This window comes from Pleurodeles waltl, chromosome 7, assembly GCF_031143425.1.
Source record: "Pleurodeles waltl isolate 20211129_DDA chromosome 7, aPleWal1.hap1.20221129, whole genome shotgun sequence".
NCBI classification, from domain to species: Eukaryota; Metazoa; Chordata; class Amphibia; order Caudata; family Salamandridae; genus Pleurodeles; species Pleurodeles waltl.
In genome coordinates this window covers 670,829,093-670,850,960 of record NC_090446.1, presented here as the reverse complement: position 1 = coordinate 670,850,960, position 21,868 = coordinate 670,829,093, and the positions used below count along the sequence as shown (strand labels likewise).

Below are 21,868 nucleotides of genomic sequence, written 5' to 3'. Positions count from 1 at the left end.
TGATCTGTACAGGCGGTATGCGCTTAAGTACAATTTTCACACACCTACATTTGCGAAATATGTGTAATTTTGGCAAAGATGTTGTGTTTCTCCAAAAAATACTTTTGTAACAATTATACCAATCTCCCTAGATTTATACTCAATATGTCATCAGCAACAGTAAACGCTACTTATGAATTCGTCTGTCCTGGCCACATCCACTTATTTTGCAGTTGTTCATAAGAAATCGTAGACAGAGAGGACTTCAACTCGTAGACAGAGAGGACCACAATTCCCCCGATGTGTATCGGATACATAGAGGGGGAATTGTGGTCCTTACCATCTAATAGACTGTCCCCTAGGTTTAGAGGATTTTCCTCAGTTTTTATTTATTGAATTCAGAAGAAACCTTAGCCTCAATTTGGAGTACTCTTAGGTCACTGGAAAATCTTTTACATTCTACATCAAACATTTCCACGAAACACATACTCACCCCGTTGTCTCCCAGAATATCTAACTGCTTGATGAGGCCGGGGATGCTGACATCCTGCAAGAAAATGAAAATAAACCAGTATTGTTCTTGCCACTTCAATACATATTAAATTAAATGCTCACAGAATGGTACACAGCTGGAACTTGGGTAGACAAGGCCTCAGCTCTGACAGTCAGTCTTACTTAATGTCTTCAGCAAGCATGGCTGGTACAATATTTTGCATTCCAAACATGAGCTATGGGGTAGGATCCATGCGGAAGTAAGTTCAGGTTGAATGTGTTCCTAGAGTGGCATGGGATCTGTCGACATGAGATGACTGATACCAGCGTAGACATCAGCGTAGAGACCCTGTGACAGAAAGCTAGGTTTTTGTGCACTACCTTTGAAGCAAGTCTAGTAAAGGTTGCAATAAGATGAATGACAATCAGCACTGGGCCATTACCCCTGTAGCTGGTCTTCTTTCAACTATACTTTGAAGCTGTGTCACCAACACCAAAGCTTCTTGATTCCTGAAGATCTGTATATCATTGAAGCTGGATAGAGTAACACAAATATTACAGTCACAAGAAAGAACAATTGCCACCAAGAGTGATTACATGAAAATAAATAACCTATAAAACTGTGGAGCCGTGGAAATCAATCAGAAAGAATGGCATTGTTGATACAAAGTCAGTCATAGCTCTTAGTTGAGTCCAGCTTTGGTGCTTATCCTGCATTCAGGTGTTAAATTGAAGTTTGTGAATACATTTGGAACCTCTCTCACAGGAAACAATCAGTAATGGTTTTGCTATGGACCTTTGATAGCTCTTTGGCTTTCTACTTTGATCAAAGTTGTTAAGTTTCAAGTCGAGAGCTGCCTGGGCAGTCCCAGGCTTGGTGTTTAGCCCCAGTCCTGGAAATACAGGAAGCAGGGCACCAAGCACATTTTGTTCTATAGAAATTCTTCATTTCTCTTGAGCGATGTTTCTCCTTATTTTCACAGTTCCTGGTAGTTTGGCAGTAGTCAATTAGCTGTTCAGACATTTGGACACAAGCAAATCAGCTTTAGGCTGACTTTTCATGCATTTTCGCACTTTTCTAATCAGATGTGGATTCAAGGCTGCTTTCTGGTAGTCTTTATGAAGGGATGCCATGTGGCTGGGTATGATACGAGTTTTCAGTGACATGATATCATGGCTTTTGGTAGGCAACGTTTTTTTTCTATGCCTGCATCCCAGCCAGGTAGCTTCAAGGGCAGATCGTGGGGGGTGGGCTGACCTTGTTGGTCTGCTGGCAAAAGCTTTTCTTCATATTGTCGCATCAACATACTTAATCACAAATGCACACACACAAACTGGAAGGATGCTCGTACACTCTTGGAGAATAGAAGCTAGGTGCTTATTATTGGCGTTCCACAAAAAGAAAAAATGATGGGAGAATAGATATATTGATCAGTTGTGAACATTCAGGAAACACATAAATCATTGCAACAGTTGTATTCATCCAGCAAATTATCTTTCAAGGAGCTCTCCTCGTGGAGTATCCCACACAAGGGTGGGCAACACAATGACTTCAGATATGGAGGAAGCTGAATTGTACAGAATCGTGCTTTGGCTGTGGTAAGAATCAGAGCTGATGAAGCGGACAGCTGATGACGACAGCTAATTAAAGATGTGTATGTTTACGGTGGCTCAACAAGTGTCACCCTGAGCACTAGAGTCCTCCTTACCTTGACACCTTCCTTCATGCAGTATATCTGGAGGGCACTGACACCATCAGCAAAGGGGTGAATCTGCAGGTTGAATGGTGGAGACCTCCTCTCTCGCTCCTACAATATACCAATGGCAGATATGACAACCCAGAAAAATCATAAATATTGAGTAAGTTCATCAGTGACACGGTGTTACCACCTGCTCTTTCTGATGGCACCAGTTTCCAAAAGCTATTCATTTTTGGTATTTTTGATTGCTTTAATGGAGAAGGAAACGTGTTAATATTTTGTTTTTGAGGAAATACACATCTGCTTGCACTGATAAATAGAGGGCTGAAATAATGTGGATGGGTGCATAGTGCTACTCTGTAAAACCCCACTAACATTACAAATCTCTGGCATACAGCACACAGATGCATCAGATACCATTTATTTTGGTATGGATTACTCTACATACAAATTAGAGGCATCCAAAAGTGGGCATAGCTCTTGTGTCATTTGGTGGAGACGTGTTATGGGAATAATGAGAGTGAAACACGTGCAGTTAGCAGATGCAATCTTTTTAACTCTGCTGAAGGAGGATGAAATATGGGTGCTTTCTAAGAAACCGTAGTAGACACAACTATATGATGAGTTGTGGTATAGGTTTTGTGGAGAAAGGAAAAACATCTGCTGGCAACTGAGGCATTGTAATGAAAAATTACATATTTTTAAATAACGAAACGGCTCTGTCAGGCCTTTTAATTTAGAATGAGTGAGCAGATTAATATAATTCATATTTAAACAATATTGAGTAATAATGAGTGGAGTTATTCACTTATGTTTTTATTGTTTTAGAATATGCTACCATTGTTCCAGAATATTTTGTTACACTGCTAGATTATCCCATTATTGTGAAATGATACTGCCTCGTTGTGACAGAATATCACTATTTTGTGCCAAAATATTTTCTATGGTCACTATTGTGGTTGAATCTGTATTCACATGGTCCCTGTTGACAAAACTATTTTCGGCCACAGACACTTACTACCAAACTTACCTCCATTTATGCCTACCAGGAGTTCACAAAGGACTCCTACTAGATGTAAATGCATCTACTACTGCAGGTGCCTCTGCTTCATTTTTAGGGAAATTTGCTGTATTAAAGTCCACTCAGTAGGTGGGAAGGGGGTGTTCAAAGTGTTCTTTGCCTTGAAATTGTGCGAAGGGAACACCCAGAAATATCTACATGTGTACATTTGCGAGCACTCAAACTCCAATCTAACCCTTTTGAGATGGTCAGATATTTACTGCTGTCAACGGATAGAGATATTAAGGTTTTCCTCAACAATACTGGTCTTCACCCGCCACCTAAGCCTTTCTATGTCCCACCTCGAGCTCCAGGTTCCGGAACTCCAGCAGCTCGTTCTGATCGCGTGCGTCCTGCAGGTCCTGCTGCAGTCGGTTGTTCTCAATCTCCAGCTTCTCTATCTGCCAGGAAAAGGTTCAGAGTTAAGTTCACACTTACAAATTGATAAAGACGTCATTCTGAGCAAGAGAGATCACAGCACACCACGGCAGTCACTGAACGGGCTATATATGCACAGATTACAAGTTTCTGAAATCTTAGAGTGTCGGGGAGTAGAGTTTTCCAGTAAAGACTGGGGCATGCATGTAGTGACTTTCCAGCTGAAGTCTTCAAATTCTGATGAACTCTCAATTCCGAGCTTTGTGACTGAGACTTGAAATAGATTGAGGTAGTTGCACAGACTCACAAAGCATGTCGACCATTAAGAGAAAGTCTTGAACTCGTGTTTTCTTTACTCCAAAATCAACCTGTTTTTGCACATAAATCAGTTGAGCTCTTAAATGTTAAAACTCTGTTACCTTTCTGATTTTTAGTGTAGGACTCATCCTACTGCTGCAGTTTCATTCCACGTTCAATTGGCTGATAACAGCATCGTGCCAGACCCTCTCTGTTGTTTGCATCCACTGCAGATTTCACGAGTGTGTGCATGTAAGCAGGAACAGTGCATGGATTTTCAGTGCTCTAGGAAAATAAAAATGTGCTGGCTTACGTTTGCCCCAAACACCTATAAAAGGACAATTTTCAGCCTTTTCCAGCAATTGCATGCCACCTCTGGATGATTTCCTAAGGCTGCTGTCTTACCTCACTTCATGGAAGCACCAGCCCTCTATATATATATGCAAAACCATGAACTGCAAATGTATGTTCTGGAACAAATTAGGAGATGGCTAGGGTATTACTGGTATTCCAAATGCTAAAGATCACCTGGCATTACCAATTTGTCAATTTAAATATCATTATTGTATAGCTGTTATAACTTTACAATACGAGCACACACATATCTTCATACTTCATAATACAGCATCCCCATAAAAATGAATTATATATTTGATCCATAATTATGTTAGGACATTTACTTGATGTAAAATCAGTTCCCTATGGAGCATCATCGCTTAGCAATCTCATCATGAGATTGCATTTTTTCTCTACTGAGTAGGAAGCTGGGTAAGACTCCTTGGCTCTCCAGGGTAAGATGGTCCGAAAGGGGAAGTCTAGTCTGGAGCTTTTACTATATGGTGCTGTTTCGTGGTCCACAGAGCAGTTTGAATTACTGCAATGCAGTCAAAAATATCACCTGCCAATCGCAACAATATTTTAGCACCAAAGATATTTCTGGAGTGGTCCATTGTTGTGAAAGTCTTTAGAAAGTTCCTCAGGATACCAGTACATCCTATTAATGTGCAGTGGAGCTCAAGGGTCACCAAAGGCTGAACACTTCCTCTGGGCCACCTAGGTACTGGGTAACATATCAGTTTGCTAGGTGACCCCCAAACCATTCCTTAAACTGCTATGTCTTTGAAATTGCTAGTTGCAGTCTAGCAATTGTAAACTCATTGTGATACTGGGATTATCTGTCTGTCTCCTTGTTATGTTTAGGAACTCTCTGATTTCTGAATCAATAATAAAAATGGTGGCATTATCGCTAGCCACTCAGATGGGAGACCTCACATTCCAAACCACCATAATCAGTTCTCATGATGTTAGTGGTGATTTCGACTTTCTTGTACCCTTTAATAATCATATTTTCCACCTGAATGGGCCAAAGTTACAAAAGCGGACCATATTGTCTGCAGTCATATGCTCAGGATAAGGTATACATGATCCTGAATAATATTGCACTCCTGCACAGTAGATGCGGGTAAGAGTGTGACAGAGGGATACTGTTCCAGCACCCAGGACTGAGGCTTTTTAATGGGTATATGTTCACAATTCACTTAGCTTAGAGGATACCATAAAGGGGAAGGGCCTTCAGTCTCAGTGATGACCTGCTGCTTCATGGACATATGTTTATCATGAAGAATTAAGGCTTTTGGGAAGACCAGCTTCACTTGGTCATTGCTTTGGTAACTCTCCACTAGCTCGGGTAAAGGGCTTCTAGAGGATTGAGACTGTATATCTGTAATTCTCTGATCTTCTGTGCCAGCTGAGGAATGCCTCTTGGACAGTACTTCCTGTCCGGTGGTGATCATACACCTGTAGGGCCATTGCCAGAACTTCAGGTTTGCTACAAGGCTGGAAAGGACAAGCAACTCCAATTCTGAAAGCACCAATTGGTCCTCACAGGTCTTTTACAGGTATAGCTCTTCAGCCAGCTGGAGTCATGTTACATTTTACAACCTTAGTTTGTGACAGATGGACCTACATCCAATCCCCGATCAGATCAACTACAGGTTCAAAGCATTGGTGCCAACTAATTAGGCTGCCTGCATCTTAACAAGCTTCCTTGCATCCTGTAGAATTCAGGTGCACTTTCTAAAGCTATAGTCCTGACATCCTAAGCAGGGCTATCGTGTTGTTGGGCAGACCAAGAGTCCCTCTCATACCAGCATGCTTTTGAGGCTATTACACAGGCCTCATTGATTCCTATGGACAGGAGGTGCTCAGTTGGGAAGATCTGTGATTTCTCTTGAGAGTGGCGACACAGCAGGGAATAGGAAGGGGTTTACCATTGTTGCTCTTGCAGACTCATGCCCACCACAATAAACACACCTGTGTAATTTCTATTATGTTCATGTGCTCTATCCAACTTTTAAGTTGCTACCAGTTAAAGATGTGTGAAATCTGTCACCAATAGTTGCTACCTTTTGCTTCACTGCCTTCAAATTTGCATAGCTACTTTTACAGGGGCAGTTTGATGGTTCTTTGGACCAATTAATCTAATACTGCTCTGCAATGGAAACTGATGGAACATTTGAAAAGTGATTCCAGGATACCAAAAGTGCTTGAAAGCTAAAATAATGGCAGTTTGTGCAGTATGCAAACGAAAAATAATAACAATCCTTAACTAGGTGGTAACAGATCTGAATCCCTGCAACTTCACTAATGCTTTCATTCTTCTGAGGTTCATAAAATGAGCACAATTCAGTTGAGTAACAATAAACATCTACTTTCAGTGGCAAAATATTGTTGCAGCACTGAACCTATGCTTTGCAAAATACTTTTATGTTTTACAGTGTACCTTTTCTAAAATTTCCTGGTTCCGCCGAATAAATAGCTGTTTTTCTTCCACCCAATGAGAGTCCTGTGAGAATAGAAAGATGTGGAGAAATGAGGCGAGGACTAAATGTGAACATGTACATGAGTAATCACCCTAATTTCAAGAACCTATGCAGAGAGACCATTTACAGTATTAAACCACACAGTAAGCAAAACTTCTTTATGGTATTATCCTGCAGGGGATTCATATACTGCAGGATTTTACAACTACTTTGACTCTTGGTTCTGTGTGCAGATAGGGCTCTACAGTTGTGATTTATCCACCAGTGGTTCTCCGCAGAGAGAGTTTGGGCCAGAGTTAGATTTTGGTGGAGAGAGTACACCATCTCAGTGGCGAGGGAGTACCCTCTCCACCAAGGTGAAGGTCCATTCGCCTCATTTAGAATCAGGTGGACCTTCAGTATGTTGATGAAGGAGACTACTCCATCTTAGCCACCAACGTACACCTCTGACGGCCCAAAAGAGAAATGGCCATGAGACGTTTTGCTATTTTTTCCACCTGCCCTTTTTAGGGTGGGCAGATAAATGGCAAGTTTTCACTGTCCGTCACCGCCTGGTAAAACATGGAGGTAAGGGACAGTTGAAATCTATGAAATCACCTGCATGCCATGGGAAAAAACTACTGTGGTGATGGGATCATTCATTTTTTTATATTCAAAAACAAAAATCCTGCTTTGGGATTTTGGTTTTGAAAATAAAAAACATTTGAAAGCTTGATGTACTGCTCTGTCATGCTGAGCTTGAGGCCCTAACGGGTGATTAGCTGCGCTGCACCAGAACACTGATTGATTTCTCCAGCAGTCCATCAAACTTTCACAACATTTGTAGGAATTGTTGTGACAGTGGTTCCTGTAAATAAAAGAGATTTCCGCTGGTCCAGCAGATGTCTCAAAATTGGCAGAGTGAGGACTCCCTCTGTGCAATGAAGTACTTTACTCTGTCACCCTGACAGAATACATTCCCAGGGGAATGGCATGAAAGGCTGTTCACCTAGCCTGTTTCAGTCATTGTGTATCACTCTATAATAGGTTTTGACCCTTACAAAGGGCCTAATTGATTGCATCTCACAGTTTTTTCTTGTGCAGCGTTTGAGGATATGTTTCCCACCTATAGTATATTGTTCCACATATAGGTTCTAATGGAAACTTTCTGTCTACTTCTGTCTGTGTCCCCTTGTAGTAGAACCAGATCTAGCATCTAGCATTGTTTATCCTCTGGGTTTAACAGTATTCAATTACTCAGCTTTGTAACTCCACAGGGACCTATTGAGGCTAAGTGGGCACATAGTTAATGCATGTGGTTATAAAGTGAAGCATTTTGTGGAATCAACATTCTCATGTTTGAACAAGGGAAGAGAGAGGGCATATATATATATATATATATATATATATATATATATATATATATATATATATACATCTATATATATTCACATAAACAACCATGGTTACAGGGACCTTATAGTTAGTTTCAGGACTTACTCGCACAAAACCATACACAAACTGTGTCCAGGCCCTCCATAACCACCCAAACCCATGCAGAGGGGAGTTAGCTGCAGGGACTGTCTCTGTGGGTGTGAAAATAGGTGTGAGAGGGTATCTCTGAGTGTTAGTTAGAGTAAGCGTGATAGGGTCTGTCTGGGTGTGAGACTGGGTGTGAGAGGGTTTATGTGTGTGTGAGAGTGGGTTTGAGAATGTCTGTCTGGGTGTGAGAGTAGGTTTGAGAGGGAATCTCAGGGTGTGAGAGTGGGTATGAAAGTGTTTCTCCCAGTGGGTGCGTGAGTGTCTGTGTGGGTCTATTAGTGGGTGTACGATAGTCTGAGTGGGTCTGTGAGTGGGTGAGTGAATGTCTGAGTTCGTCTGTGAGTGGATGCATGAGTGTCTAAATGGGTCTGTGAGTGGGTGCATGAGTGAGTGGGTCTGTGAGTGGGTGTGTCATTGTCTTTGTGGGTCTGTGAGTGGCTGCATCAGTATCTGAGTGGATCTTTACTGTGTGCATGAGTGTCTGAGTAGGTCTGTGAGTGGCTGCATGAGTGTCTGAGTAGGTCTGTGAGTGGGTGCATGAGTGTCTGATTCTGTAAGTGAGTGGGTGTGTGAATGTTTGTGTGGGTGTGTTAGTAGCTGTGGGAGTGACTCAACCACAAAGGAACCTCACCTGCCCTTTTATCTAACAAGAGTCCACAGTTTTTCACAAAATATCTACTCGAGTTGAGTTCTTTGTGACTCCTTGGGTAAAAGTCCAGTGTGTATTCTACAGTACAGGTGCGTTGTGGACCACGAGGAAATGCCTTCAGTCACATTGAGTGCATTTGGCAATATGATTGTGAGTCAACAGTCTTTCTCCAAAATTCTATGATATCATGAATCCTCCTGTAGAGGGTCTAGCGAGACTACAAAGATGTAAATCTCCACCAAACCAGGGTACTTCCTCCTAGGTATATGATGTAATTTGTTCTTTGTTTTGAGATTTCCTCATATTAGTTCATATTGGGGAAGGAGGCTGTGCGGTTCTCCTCCCCTGGCAGAAAATGGCCCTAAAGGCCCCATCCCCCTGGGACCAGTCTTAATACACATTATATATTATTGGGGGAGGGGGACCACATGGCTCCCCTCCCCAGGCCGATCATGGTCCCGGGGACCCCATCTCCTGGGGCCAGTCCTTAACATGAATACATTTTTTTTTGTGGAGGGGAACACATGAATCCCCTCCCTGGGCCAATCTCGACCCCAGGATCCTTTTCCCAGGAGCCTGACCATGTGACCTGGATGCCCCCCCAAGGGCACCCAGTCACAGCTGTTGGAGAAAGCGGGGACAGCATAAATGCCTCTGCCGTCCCAGCCGGCTCCCCACCTTCTAGACCAAGAGCAACCTTTCTGCCTAATTTGGTGTAGTTTCTTCCAGCGGTTCGTGCTGTATTCCTGTTCAAATCCCTATGGGAATTAACATTTTTCTCATCCCTGTTTCACGGATCACCATGAAACTTTCAAGACTGCAGCTGAAGTGAGTGTCACATTTTTTGGTAACATTTCGTGAAGATTCATCAACTGGCGCCAAAGATATAGGCAAGTAAAAAATGCTTTCTCTATCGAAAATAGGTCCTAATTATAACTACCTAGTGGTGACTGCCAATAGGCCTTTATGTTAATCCAATTCTACATAAGTGCGCAGCGGGTTTGGCCAAAGGGCTTAGCCTGTCCCTATAACCATCCAACCATGTGCTGTGCATGGTTGAAGGGCCTGTCCCTCTGGGTGTGAGTATAGGTGTGAGACGGTGTCTCTGGGTTTGATAGTGGGTGTGAGAGTCCAGGTGTGAAGGTGGGTGGGAGAGGGTCTGTGTGGGTGTGCGAGTGTTTGTCTGGGTGTGAGAGTAGGTGTGAGAGGATGTCCCTGGGTGTGAGAGTGTATGTGAGAGTGTCTCTGTGAATGAGTGTGTGAGTGTCTGTGTGGGTGTGTGAGTGGGTATGTGAGTGGGTGTATGAGTATGAGTGGGTCTGTGAGTGGGTGTGTGAATGCCTCAGTGGTTCTGCAAGTAGGTGCATGAGTGTCTAAGTGGGTCTATGAGTGAGTGCATGAGTCGCTGAGTGGGTCTGTGAATGGGTGGATGAGTGTTGGTGGGTCTGTTAGTGGGTGTGTGAGTCTATGAATGAATCTGAAGCTGAGTCCCAAAATGGCTTATTACACTTCCTTGTTGAAGTGATGGCAGACAATCAGATATCAGTATGGGGACAGTTGGATCATAGGTGGATCCATTCCCTAGAAATCTATATTTTTAAACTCTAATATCAGCTGTTGTGTTGAAAGTTTTGGGCTGATTTGTCAAGTGGGGCGGAGAAAAAAGGGGAGTCCCAAAACACTTTTCCACATGCATTTTCCATAGGGATTTTTAGTCATGACCACAAACCAAACCGCTGGACGGAATTACACCAAATTTGGCAGAAAGGTTGCTCTTGGTCGGAAAGTTCCCTTTTTGTGATATGGTGTGAATCCGTTCAGTATTTTTTTAGATATTCAAGGAAAAATAAATGCTCTGATTGGCCAATTTAAAGGAGACTACTCAGTCCTGATTCATTGGCGAAAACCTGAACAATATGTTTTGGCAGCCCTTACCAGACTCAAAGACTTGGTCCCTGTGTCCTGAAAACGAATTACAAATATGTAAGTGGGTAGGGTGAGCATACTCAGATCCGAAAGGGTATATATGGGGGTCCCATATGGACCCCAGTTTTATTGTCTAGCCTTAACATGGACAACATGCTGAGGAAGCACTTACAGGACTATTAGGCATTGTCCCCATTGAAATGCATTGTAGTGAATGGCAGTTTTGAGGATCACAAAAAGGAGAATGTAGAAAGGGTGAGAACAGATTTTTGGTACAATATAAATCATTTATTGATAGTACCATATCAATTTTAGGAATTGTGGTGTGTTCTAATGTGATTTTACCATGTGAAAAAACCTTCTGCTGGGATTTCATGAATCATGTTTGACAGAAAACTGTTTGCTCATGATTTTTCGATAGAGGTTACAGAAGGTGCACCAGAAGCTAAAATTAGAGCATATTTTCTGTAAATTCACACTGGGCCACATTAGCGCCATTTTTTACGTTAATGTGGCTCAATGAAGCAAAAAGCACTGCACCATATTTACAAAGTGGCGTGGTGCATGAATTGCACCACTTTGTGTCCCCTTGGGATGTCCCGCCACTAGGAGACACATAAAAATGACCCTATGAAATCTACAAGTTTTAATTCTGCCTATTTTGGCATCATTTTTACCACCTGCTCATAGCACCAATTAAAAGGATGCACCCACTGAAATCAGTGGGCCTTCTTACACTTTGCTCCATTACGTCAACATTTTTGACACTAGTGGAGCAAAGCGCCACAATAGCATCAAAAAGGTTTGGCGCTATTGGCCTAACGTGCACCATGGTGCGCTGTATTGTAAATAACGGCACACCCATGGTGTTGTTAGGTGGTAGGGGCACAAAAATAAGCTGGTGCATCAGTACTGATGCACCAGTTTGTTGTAAATCGGGGCCTGTATTTCTCAGCCATGTAGAATGATGTCTGACATTCTCAGTAAAGCATGTACCTCCAACAGGAGCATCCTGGCACACTGAAGCCATCTTAATTGAATTAAACTGGTAAAACTAAAACATTTAATTTAGAAAGGAACAAAATGAAGAGGTTCATTTTGTCATGAAAATTATGGTTAGTGCTGTAGAAAGTAAAATTAGGACTCATTTTAAGTGAGTTCTCAAATATCTTCCTCTTAATCTTAATTAAAAGATTTTTACATGCAGATCAAAACATGCGCTTTCAACACCAGCAGCAGACTGCCAGTTCACTCCCTGGTAGTCAGCAGCTTTACTAGTGTGTTCAAATGAGTAACTAGAGTGTTAGCTGTCTGTTCGTATGCCAAAAATGTGGCATATCTAAACGCCATCTTAATAGAATCAAAGTGGAAAACTGAAAGCATTTTCGACTGAGAATAGTGCAGTAAATGAGGAAATTGTGGACCTTCATCACAAATAAGTCTCCCAAGATGGCAGCCAGAGGAAAATGAGCCGAATGTAGCACAAATATCACCCAAATGTAGCCCAAGTATAGTCCAATGACAGAAGTGTGCAAAACACTTAATCGGTTTGTTTTCTGCAGTTTTATATAGCACAAACTTGACTCAAAAGTATTGGAGTGCTTTACATGAGCATCAGTTCCAATACACAAAGACAGATTTATTTTGGTTTTAGACACAGGGAGATTTAGGGCCTGAAGTAGATGCTGGCAGTGTTACCGCCAAGCTGTGTTGGCAGCAAGCCTGAGAAGACTGTCAAGGCGGCTGTCTTTCACCCGCCATATTTAGATGTTACAGTTCTGCAGGGGATCTATTGGCGGCTGTTTGCTGACAGCAGGAGATGGCAGTGGGACTCAATGGACTTCATATAATGGCAGTGACTATGAAAGGGAGGTAAGTGACACACACACACTGTCCTTTAGCAATAGGTGCACCCCACACTATACACTACACAACACAACACATACAAACATTTATCAGTTGCCAGTCCGACACAACACAACTCGTACATGCTGAAAACATATATTGACGCATGTCCATGCTACAACATACACACACCATAGAAACTGCACCCACACACCACACAACCACAACAAACAACACACCTATATACTCAGCTACACAAACACACTCACACACCCGCACCTCACCCTGGCAATCCCATTGGTTACACACATACATGTACAGTCTCACACACACAACTTGCAGCACAACATGACAGGTACAGGTCCCCTGGCAGTGTGCACACATGGACACAGTTGACAGATGTGAATGTACCATAATTGTGGTGTCAGCATTCATTTGCCAATGAATACAGGCACCATAATGACAGTTTTGTATGTATTGTGTCCCCGTGTCCCCACCCATGTCTGACCCACTTGTGTCCATGACATATACATGTCACAGTGGTTAAAAAGTTATTTTAGCTGCTTTCTATGGGCATGCCATTTTAGCCATAGGCCTGCATCTTGTGCCATTTAGCTCAGTAATAATTTATTTTTTATTCATTTTATTTTCTAAGTATCATCATTCTGCGGAGATGTTTTATTTATTTTATCTTACACACTTTCAGCCTAGAAACTGTTTTCATTCCTTTTATTCTAACATTCTCGTTCTGTGCTTTGCTCAAGGCTGTACTCTGTATTGTTGTCAGTACAAAGCAGAACACCACAATCTCTGCCACTTCACAGGAAACATGCGTGTTCCCACATTAAGGCAATTTCCTCAGAATACCAGTTGTTTTATTATAAAACATCCTTCTGCCCCCTACACATTAGAGGGAGAGTTTTAGCCAGATAACTTCCATTGCATGCTGTTGCTTCTTTGCAGCATCCGCTGAAACTTGACGTCTTAGCCGCCTACATGAGAGAGGACTCTTAGTAGACCAACAGCCCTCTTTGCTACTTCTGTATGGGGGATAGTGCCTTCCTGTGGGTCCGGAAGGGCAGATGAGGGCTAACACTGCTGTGATCTAGTAGTGCTTTAGTGGTACAGGTAGAAATTCCAACATTTAGCATTCTGACACTATGGTGGGACTTTTCTCATGGTTCACTTTCTTTGTCACCGCATTGGTATTATTATGCTTTATCATCCTAATCACTGCAGTACATGCCATTTTATCTAGAACACAGATGATTCAATAAAATATATTGAACCAAATTCTGCTTTTGTTTGTCTTTGCATGTGTGAGACAAATGTAAGTTCGAGAAAAGGATGAGATGTTTTACACCACACTTTCCCTGAGGGAGAGGAAAAGAGTTAAATGAGGACTGAAACAAGAGAGAATGAAAGTGAGAAAGAAAAACAAAACGAAGAAGCAACAGAACAATGAGTAAAACAGGTATAAAAGTAAAGTTATCTCACTTCAGAAGTCTAACCAGGGGTCTCAATACTCCCCTACCACTTATGGGGGTCCCCTACGTTGTGAAAAATGTAAGGCCAACCACAGCTACTAAACTCTGAATGTGCCTTTAAAGATTAATTGGGAGAATATATGGCAGTATGTTCAGGACTTTCATGAACACATTGCTGGATGGATCTGACAAACATGGGGATTTGGGCATCTCTATCTGCTTTATTGTTGTTTTTCTGTTTTCAAACCCCAGCAAGCAGTACATATGTCCAGTCTATCAAAAGTCATTTCAGTTCTGTAAAATGAAACTGGCACATCAGATTGTATGAATCATTTACCAACCTGCCCCTTCTGGGCGAGAGCTTTTTCCAAATCTTCAATCTTAGCTTTATACCGCTGAACCTCAGTCTGGAGTTGTTCCTGAGCCTGTCAAGAGAATGAGGTAAGTAAAATGTAGACCTTATGACTAAGCTTTTCTGGGAAAGCAGTACATTGTTTAAACAAGCATTTAGTCGCACTGCATAACATCGTTCATGTTATGCAGCAAGGTGATAGAAGAAATAAAAGAAAATATAATGTACAAGCCATTTTTTGGTTTTTAATAAAGCAGGGGGTGATGTAAGCAACAGGGGTGGAAGCAATATGGAGGAGCACTTTGAAACACAGAAACAACATGGAGGAGGACAGCAGAATGCCACAGCAACACATGGGAGGGTGGGAGAGATGCAAAAGAAGCAGGGCTTGGAGGAAAAGAACACAAAGGGGACTGGTGAGAGGGAAAACCACCATGAGAGAGGAGGAAGATTCGGGTGGGGGTAGCAATACAGAGAAAGTGGAGAGGTAGTGGGTAGAAACACACAGGCAACAGGGAGGGTACTCGGAAAAAGCACTCAGGCAACACAACCACACAGAATGCATGGGTAAGAAGTACACGAAGGAGACAGCTCAAAAACACAAGCAATTCATGGAGTGTTTAAGGCGGGGAAAAAAGTGGTGCTTGATATACAAGCTGTGAAAACAGAGATGCCAAGTAATCAGAGAGATGATATCTCCACGGGAGATACAAACCCAAGACTGAGAAACTGAGACATGAAGAAGAATGCAAATGAGAGTGACTGGAAAGCCAACCCAGGGTAAGCTATGGGTGGGCACAAAGCCCCTCTATGTTCTTAGTAAGCTATAATATTCTTCATAACAGGTGGCTGCCTAGTAGGCTCAATAGCAAAAGGGCTATAAAAGGAGCTAAAACATTTCAAGCCAAGCTTTTGCACAAGGAAAGAATGGCTTTTAAAACTGCTGTTTCAACTCAGACTTTACATTAGGTCATGTCTCCCTCTCCTCCAATGGTGCAAAAGGTAAAACAAATGCTAGAGCTTTCTAAAACAAACATGATATTGGGTTTAACATCAAGAGGTATCTGCAGGCCACTCACGTCTTTTGAGGTCTTGAATGAGTAACCAAGCTATGGCTGTATCACAAAATGTATGTTGATATCTAGCTGCATAAGTAATGTCCACTTACTTTGCCAGCAGCTAGCATGGCTAAAGCTAAGGTGTCCTCAAAGTCTATGCTAAATGGAAGCACAGTGAGGCAATAAGAAAATCCTTTGCACACATAATCCCAATATATGTACATATATGTTTCTGAAATATTGTGATATCATAAAAAGATAAAGTAGGAGAAAGCAGAAACACATTCATTGGGGGGTGACATTAAAGAGTATGAGACACCCTAGTGAAGATTATCACTTGTGAGAAAAAAGAATAAAGTCAACAACCAGGCCCCCTTAAATGCATCACTGACAGAATGTCAGAAACAAAAATATTGTGGGGACAGAATCTGATGTCAAAAATCTCTAGGACCAAACCATTGAAAAGGTAAGTGCAAATAGGTAAGTAGATTTACTTTTCCTAACTCCATATCTATGTACCTTGAATATATGTAGTAAAACTTTGCTTACCTACAGAAACTGACATTAATTATATTTTTGTCCTCGATATTCTTGACATGATATTTTGTCCCACAATATTTTTGTTTCTGATATTCTGTCTAAACACTCTCGAAAAAATTTACCTGTTTTATTTTCACACTGCAATGGAAGTAACATAGGTTCCCAGATGCTGGAAGCATTACATCTGCCACTGAACTTAAACATTCAGAAAAACAGAAAAGCAGAAGTGCAATTCTAACACTTAAGCCAAGGTTGATGAGAGCTCCTCAATAGGTCATGTTTTCTGCAACAACATCCTGAAGGAGAAGTGTGACAATCGCACAGATCATCACGAATTGCACACAAAATGGAAATCCAAATAAGAATTAAAGGGGTCGAACGAAGGGACGGGTGTGGCTACAATGTGCCCCATGAATACCACCAGTTGTTGATGGTGTCGTTTTTCTGTGGAGCATTGGCTCAGACTGACAACTTCCACTGCAGGAGACAGGTGGGGATCTTCCTTTGCAGACAGTGGTAGGTGGTAAGATACAGGTGATAGTCTGACAGACATAGGACATGAGGTAGAAGGGGCTGCATGCAACACGTACTTTGGTCAGTGGTCAGGCTGACAGTGATAGGGGTTTCGAGAGATGAGATCACCTCAATATAAATATAAAAAGGCAAAGAATGGGCTCAAAGCTGCTGTGTGTGTGTGTGTGTGTGTGTGGGTGTGTGTGTGTGTGTGAAATCTAAGGAGGCAAATCAAAATCTACACAAAGCCTTTTGTAGCAACCATATAATTGAAACAGCTGACACTGAGAAATAAAAACAAACAGAATGAGAGTGATGAGGAGGCCAGCCAGTGGTAAGTAGTGGGTAAACTCCAAGCCCTTTTAAGATTATTTTAAGGAACAATAGACTTGCCTGCAACAGCGCACGCTCTGTATCAGGGGAGACCGAAAAGGGACCACATTCTTAAAAAAGAGGTTTGTCATCTAAGGCTGTATAACACCATTGGTATAGTTTCAGAAATAACTTTAAATAACTAATTGAAGACTTTTGTTAATTGTCAGGTTCTAAATATTTTCAAAAAGGCCATCTAGCTACAGCAGCAGGCAAAGGGGGTTGGGGGAAATCTCTGAGTTATTTATAAAAAAGTATGAAAGCTAAAGCATGTGATTATGACTGGCACATCAGATTGCATGACTGATTTATAAATCTGCCCCTTCTGGGCGAGATCTTTTCCAAATATTCAATCTTAGCTTTATACCGCTGAACCTGAGTCTAGAGTTGTACCTGGGCCTGTAAGACATACAGGGGGTCATTACGACCCTGGTGGCCGGTGGTAAGCTGGCGGTAACACCGGCAACAGGCTGGCGGTGTTCCGCCAGCTATTATGACCGTGGCACAACAGCCACGGCCATACCGCCGGCCCCTCCAACATACCGCCACTAATCCCGAGGGCAGCGGTGCAAGCACCGCTGCCCTGGGGATTATGAGTCCCCGACCGCCAGCCTGTCTGTGGCGGTAAACACCGCCATGGAAAGGCTGGCAGTAAGGGGACTTGGGGTGCCCCTGGGGGCCCCTGCACTGCCCACGCACTTGGCATGGGCAGTGCAGGGGCCCCCAGGCATAGCCCCGTCGCGCATTTCACTGCCCGAATTTCAGGCAGTGAAGTGCGCAACGGGTGCTTCTGCACCCGCTGCACAACAGCATTGCCGCCGGCTCTATTACGAGCCGGCAGCAATGTTGATGTGACTTTTCCGCTGGACCAGGGAAGGGTAACCCTGTTACCGTCCGCTGGCCCAGCGGAAAAGTCATAATAGGGAGCAAGGAATACCGCCGGCAATGGCGGTATTCTGGCTCCCGCAGCCTCGGCGGTCTTTTTGAAAGACCGCCGAGGTTGTAATGAGGCCCACATTGCTTAACAGCAAGCTATGATGCAAATTTGCACCAACATATACAAACATATCCTCGATATGGAAGTTGACCTGGAGTGTGCCTACTTACTAAGGAAAGAAGCACAAACAACTAGAAGAAATTGATCTGCATGGATATGCATGCCAAGAGATTGCATATTCATTTTCACCAGGCCTTTAGGGACTTCTTTTACTGGGTGCCACATAAATACCCCCAAACAAAAGTCAAAGACCTCCAGATAGCACACATACCAGCATAAAGTGACATGCTACAGTCCTAAACTGCAAGATGACTTGTTTATTCTGAATTTCTATGTGTGCAATGTGTCCATCAGCATCGCTCAGTGCCTGGAGATGGATTACTGCATGAGTAATGCTATATCAGTGAACTCACTAGGTAATGCACTTTAGACGTCCACTCAAAGGACAGCCAGTTACAGTTTACTCTGAACATAATATTTTTACTTCCACCCATCACTAACCAAGCAAGGTGAGAACATCTCCAATATCTTCATGGTGGTAGGAGATGTGGCATTGAAATGAGCCCAAACTCAAGTAGGTAATCCCTTTCAGACCTCATGGCATCAGTCTTCCTGCTATTATTCAATGTCAATGGTCCCAGTCTGCCCCTGCACCACTTCTGTGAATTTCTTTTGATTAGCAAGTGTGAATAGCATAGTGGTGCATAATCGGAGCTACAGCAGCACTCCCATTTGAATGCTTTAAATATGCAATTTTGGGATATTTTCAAGCCAAGAAAAAAAAATCAAAAATACTTGAATGATTTCACTTGTTCTTAAGATATTAATTTCTTAAACCACAGGATCAAAGGCTTAAACATTTCCACCACCTTGGATAATCAGTTATCCTATGTAATCAGTCTGTTTAGCTAGATTTGCCTCTTGTGGCCATTATCTTTAACATCTTGTGAACATATGTCTTCTACTCTCATGGGAAATTCAAGCAGAGATGTTGTAAACATTAGGAGAGCACATATGGGTGGTGCTCCAAGACCCAACCCTACCTCCAAGTTCAGCTTAATATTTGTAATCATTATATCAATGCTCCTGTTGGAAATCCATACATTTTGAACCTTCCTTCATTCCCAAATACCCCCTTTTGTTTTAAGTTTAAAGATTGTTCCCATCTTACATCTCAGCATAAAGAGGGCTTTTTGGAATTTCTTAAAAAATAATTAATTTGCTTAATACTGAATGTGGGAATCAAATGAGTCCTCAGTTTTTTTGACAGTGAGTTAAAACATAGTAATACGAGTGGGATGGGAGGGCAACTTGAATAAGGCTGAGAGGGGTGATTGTGTGGTTATTTCATTTAAGAAACTTTATCTAACTACCAAGATACTGGCTTGTTTTCATAATGACCCTTTGTCCCACTAATCAGTTAAATTAGTCCCTTAAGGCCACTACTAAATCCCCCCTTCGAAATTTGGTGACCATTGTGCATTCAATATATCCTTCTCCATTACTGTGTTCACCCCTGATGGTAATTACCTGTTTCACCCAGCTTGCTCATATTCAACAGGTTTGAACCTTTCTCTGGATTAGAACAGATGGACTTATCCTGAATACCATCACTTGATCTCTTAGAGTTAGCTTATCAAATTTAAACTCAGCTTTATTTGGTTCTAATTGACAAAGCATAAAAGCAGCACAATGTACATAACATCAGTAAGTAAGAAGGAGACTACAATAAATATATCAAGATAAAATCAGCATAAAAACCCCAAAAGTCTTAAAATTTCACCTAGGTGTACAGTGTATCACAATCAGTCTTAGGGTTATTCGAGGTTGTGATTCCTGCTGTTCCTTAACCCCAGGGTGACTTTTAAAAAGCTAAGAACACTCAAAATGATGCCCCCGGACCGCATCTGAAAGTACAAGAGGGCTGGTCTAACTTGTAGAGATCTCGTAAAACAAATTGAAGGAGGGACCGGGAGGTTAAGTGGTCCAGTGTACAATCTCCCAAACTATAGTCAAAAATATACAAAGTACACTGTTCCAAAAATTATGTACTATCCTAGGGGACCACTGGTCTCAGGAGCAAGAGCCCTCAAGCATCACAATGGATGAGTAATATCATCATCGGGAAATGCTCCACACCAAGCTGGCGCTGCAATGCCTGGTGGGCACCCCAAACGGGGGCTCTAGACCATATTCATATAATCAAGATTGATTAAACTCTGTCATATAGTCACAAAGGTGTTTTTATTCAAGCAACAGTGCAAAGAAAGAGGTTGGAAAGAATTTAAAATTGGTTACACATCTCCCAAACAACATCATACATTTTAATCAGTGTAGTGAAGATGAAGACCAAGGTTAAAAACAAAAATTGAAAGTCATATATCGAGTGTAATGCTCGTGGTACTTTCACATAATACTAAAGGCTCCAAATGTTTTTAAGGGCCTTTAGGAACAGGTCAACATGTTTCGCGTCTGTCGGTCCACCAGGATCCATTGACGCTTCATCAGGACCAAAAATAACCTCTTCACATAGTATAAAGGAGTAAAGAAAAACCACCTCTAATAAGGTAGAAAAACCAATGACTTACATTTAAGTACACTTGGTTACATCAGGTCACCCATCCCCAAATTTGAGAAAGGGCCCCCTGGGAAGCACGTTCCTAGGACTCAGATAGACAAGTATTGTTGCTGGTCCATAACTACGGACCTACCCTCTGGAACGGTGTCCCGAATGGCCTTGTAGAGAGTTAGCCCTTTTCAAAACAGGAACAAGATAGACTTTCAGTGGCTGCATAATAAAACTGACAGAACATGGTAAAATACAGGGTATCCTGTAGAGACCTATTGTCGTAGCCGCAGGATTCAAATTTAAATCCCCTATTTAAGCCCCAGGGATAAGCCAGCAAAAATGGGAGTAAATCGAAGCAAAATCTGGTTAATAAAAAGCAATCATATCTGATCTTAACCCAGAGAAGATAATGTTCAGTGGATGGCACGGTCTTCAGCATGATGTGGTGTCTAACAAGGTTTATTAGGAGCCAGCTCCTCTCTATCTAAAATCCTTTGTCTCAAAAAGCTCTCTTTTACCAACATAAAATCAGCTTTCCCAATTCCATGGTGAACTAAAAAGATCACCCCTTCCTAACGTCTGGAAAGTATTCCTAATGTACCTTAACCAGGGGATTTGAAGAGCATAATTGAGGGACAAACAGTCTCCCAGGATTCCCTTACTTAATTTTTATTCCTGGCCTAGTCCAAATACACTACCACAACGCAAGTGGGCGAAAGGCTATAAGGTCGGAAATATAACCTATGCCTAACTTCTTGTGACTAACATGGTATGAGTGCACTGTGGCAGACACAATAACCTCTGTAAGAATTTGTTTTCTACCCCTTGCAGTTCAGTATGTTTGACATATTCCCATATCTAGCACCCATAGGCAACTTTTGACAGACATTTTGCACTATTAGTCTGCAGAAGTTTCCTGACAGGTCTAGTGCCCAGCCTGGAAGCGAAACTAAAGACTGCAGAGATGGCGCACAAAAACCCACCTTTTTTCTGATTTATTACAGGGCGCCAACTTAAAGCAGAGTCAAAGAGTAGTCCCAGATAAGAACATTCTGTGCTCTTGGGGAAAACACAAGAACCCAGGGTGAACCCTAGAGACTTAGTAGTGTGGGCCGACAAGCATCACAAAAGACTTCTACTTGTTGATCATTAGATCCAGATCCTCCATAAGCTTAGCAAAAGAGGGCAACAGGACCTAGCAGGCCACTTGAGTTGTTGTGCATTAGAACCGCATCATCTGCATATAGTAGAACTGGTAAGCTGCAGAAAGGAGCCCTGTTGCACCCCTCTGCCAATGCAAAAATTCTGAGA

General features: G+C 42.2%; 1 protein-coding gene across 1 annotated transcript in view; it reads right to left on the bottom strand.

Annotated features, from left to right (window-relative positions):
• Positions 1-21,868, bottom strand: part of JAKMIP2 (janus kinase and microtubule interacting protein 2) — a 387,006-nt gene that overhangs the window by 79,530 nt on the left and 285,608 nt on the right. Inside the window, exons 12-16 of the mRNA XM_069244668.1 lie at positions 14,498-14,581; positions 6,689-6,751; positions 3,534-3,632; positions 2,181-2,279; positions 473-526 (exon numbers count right to left, since the gene is read on the bottom strand). Coding sequence (XP_069100769.1) covers positions 473-526; positions 2,181-2,279; positions 3,534-3,632; positions 6,689-6,751; positions 14,498-14,581 — 399 coding nt within the window. The remainder of the gene's footprint in view (positions 1-472; positions 527-2,180; positions 2,280-3,533; positions 3,633-6,688; positions 6,752-14,497; positions 14,582-21,868) is intronic.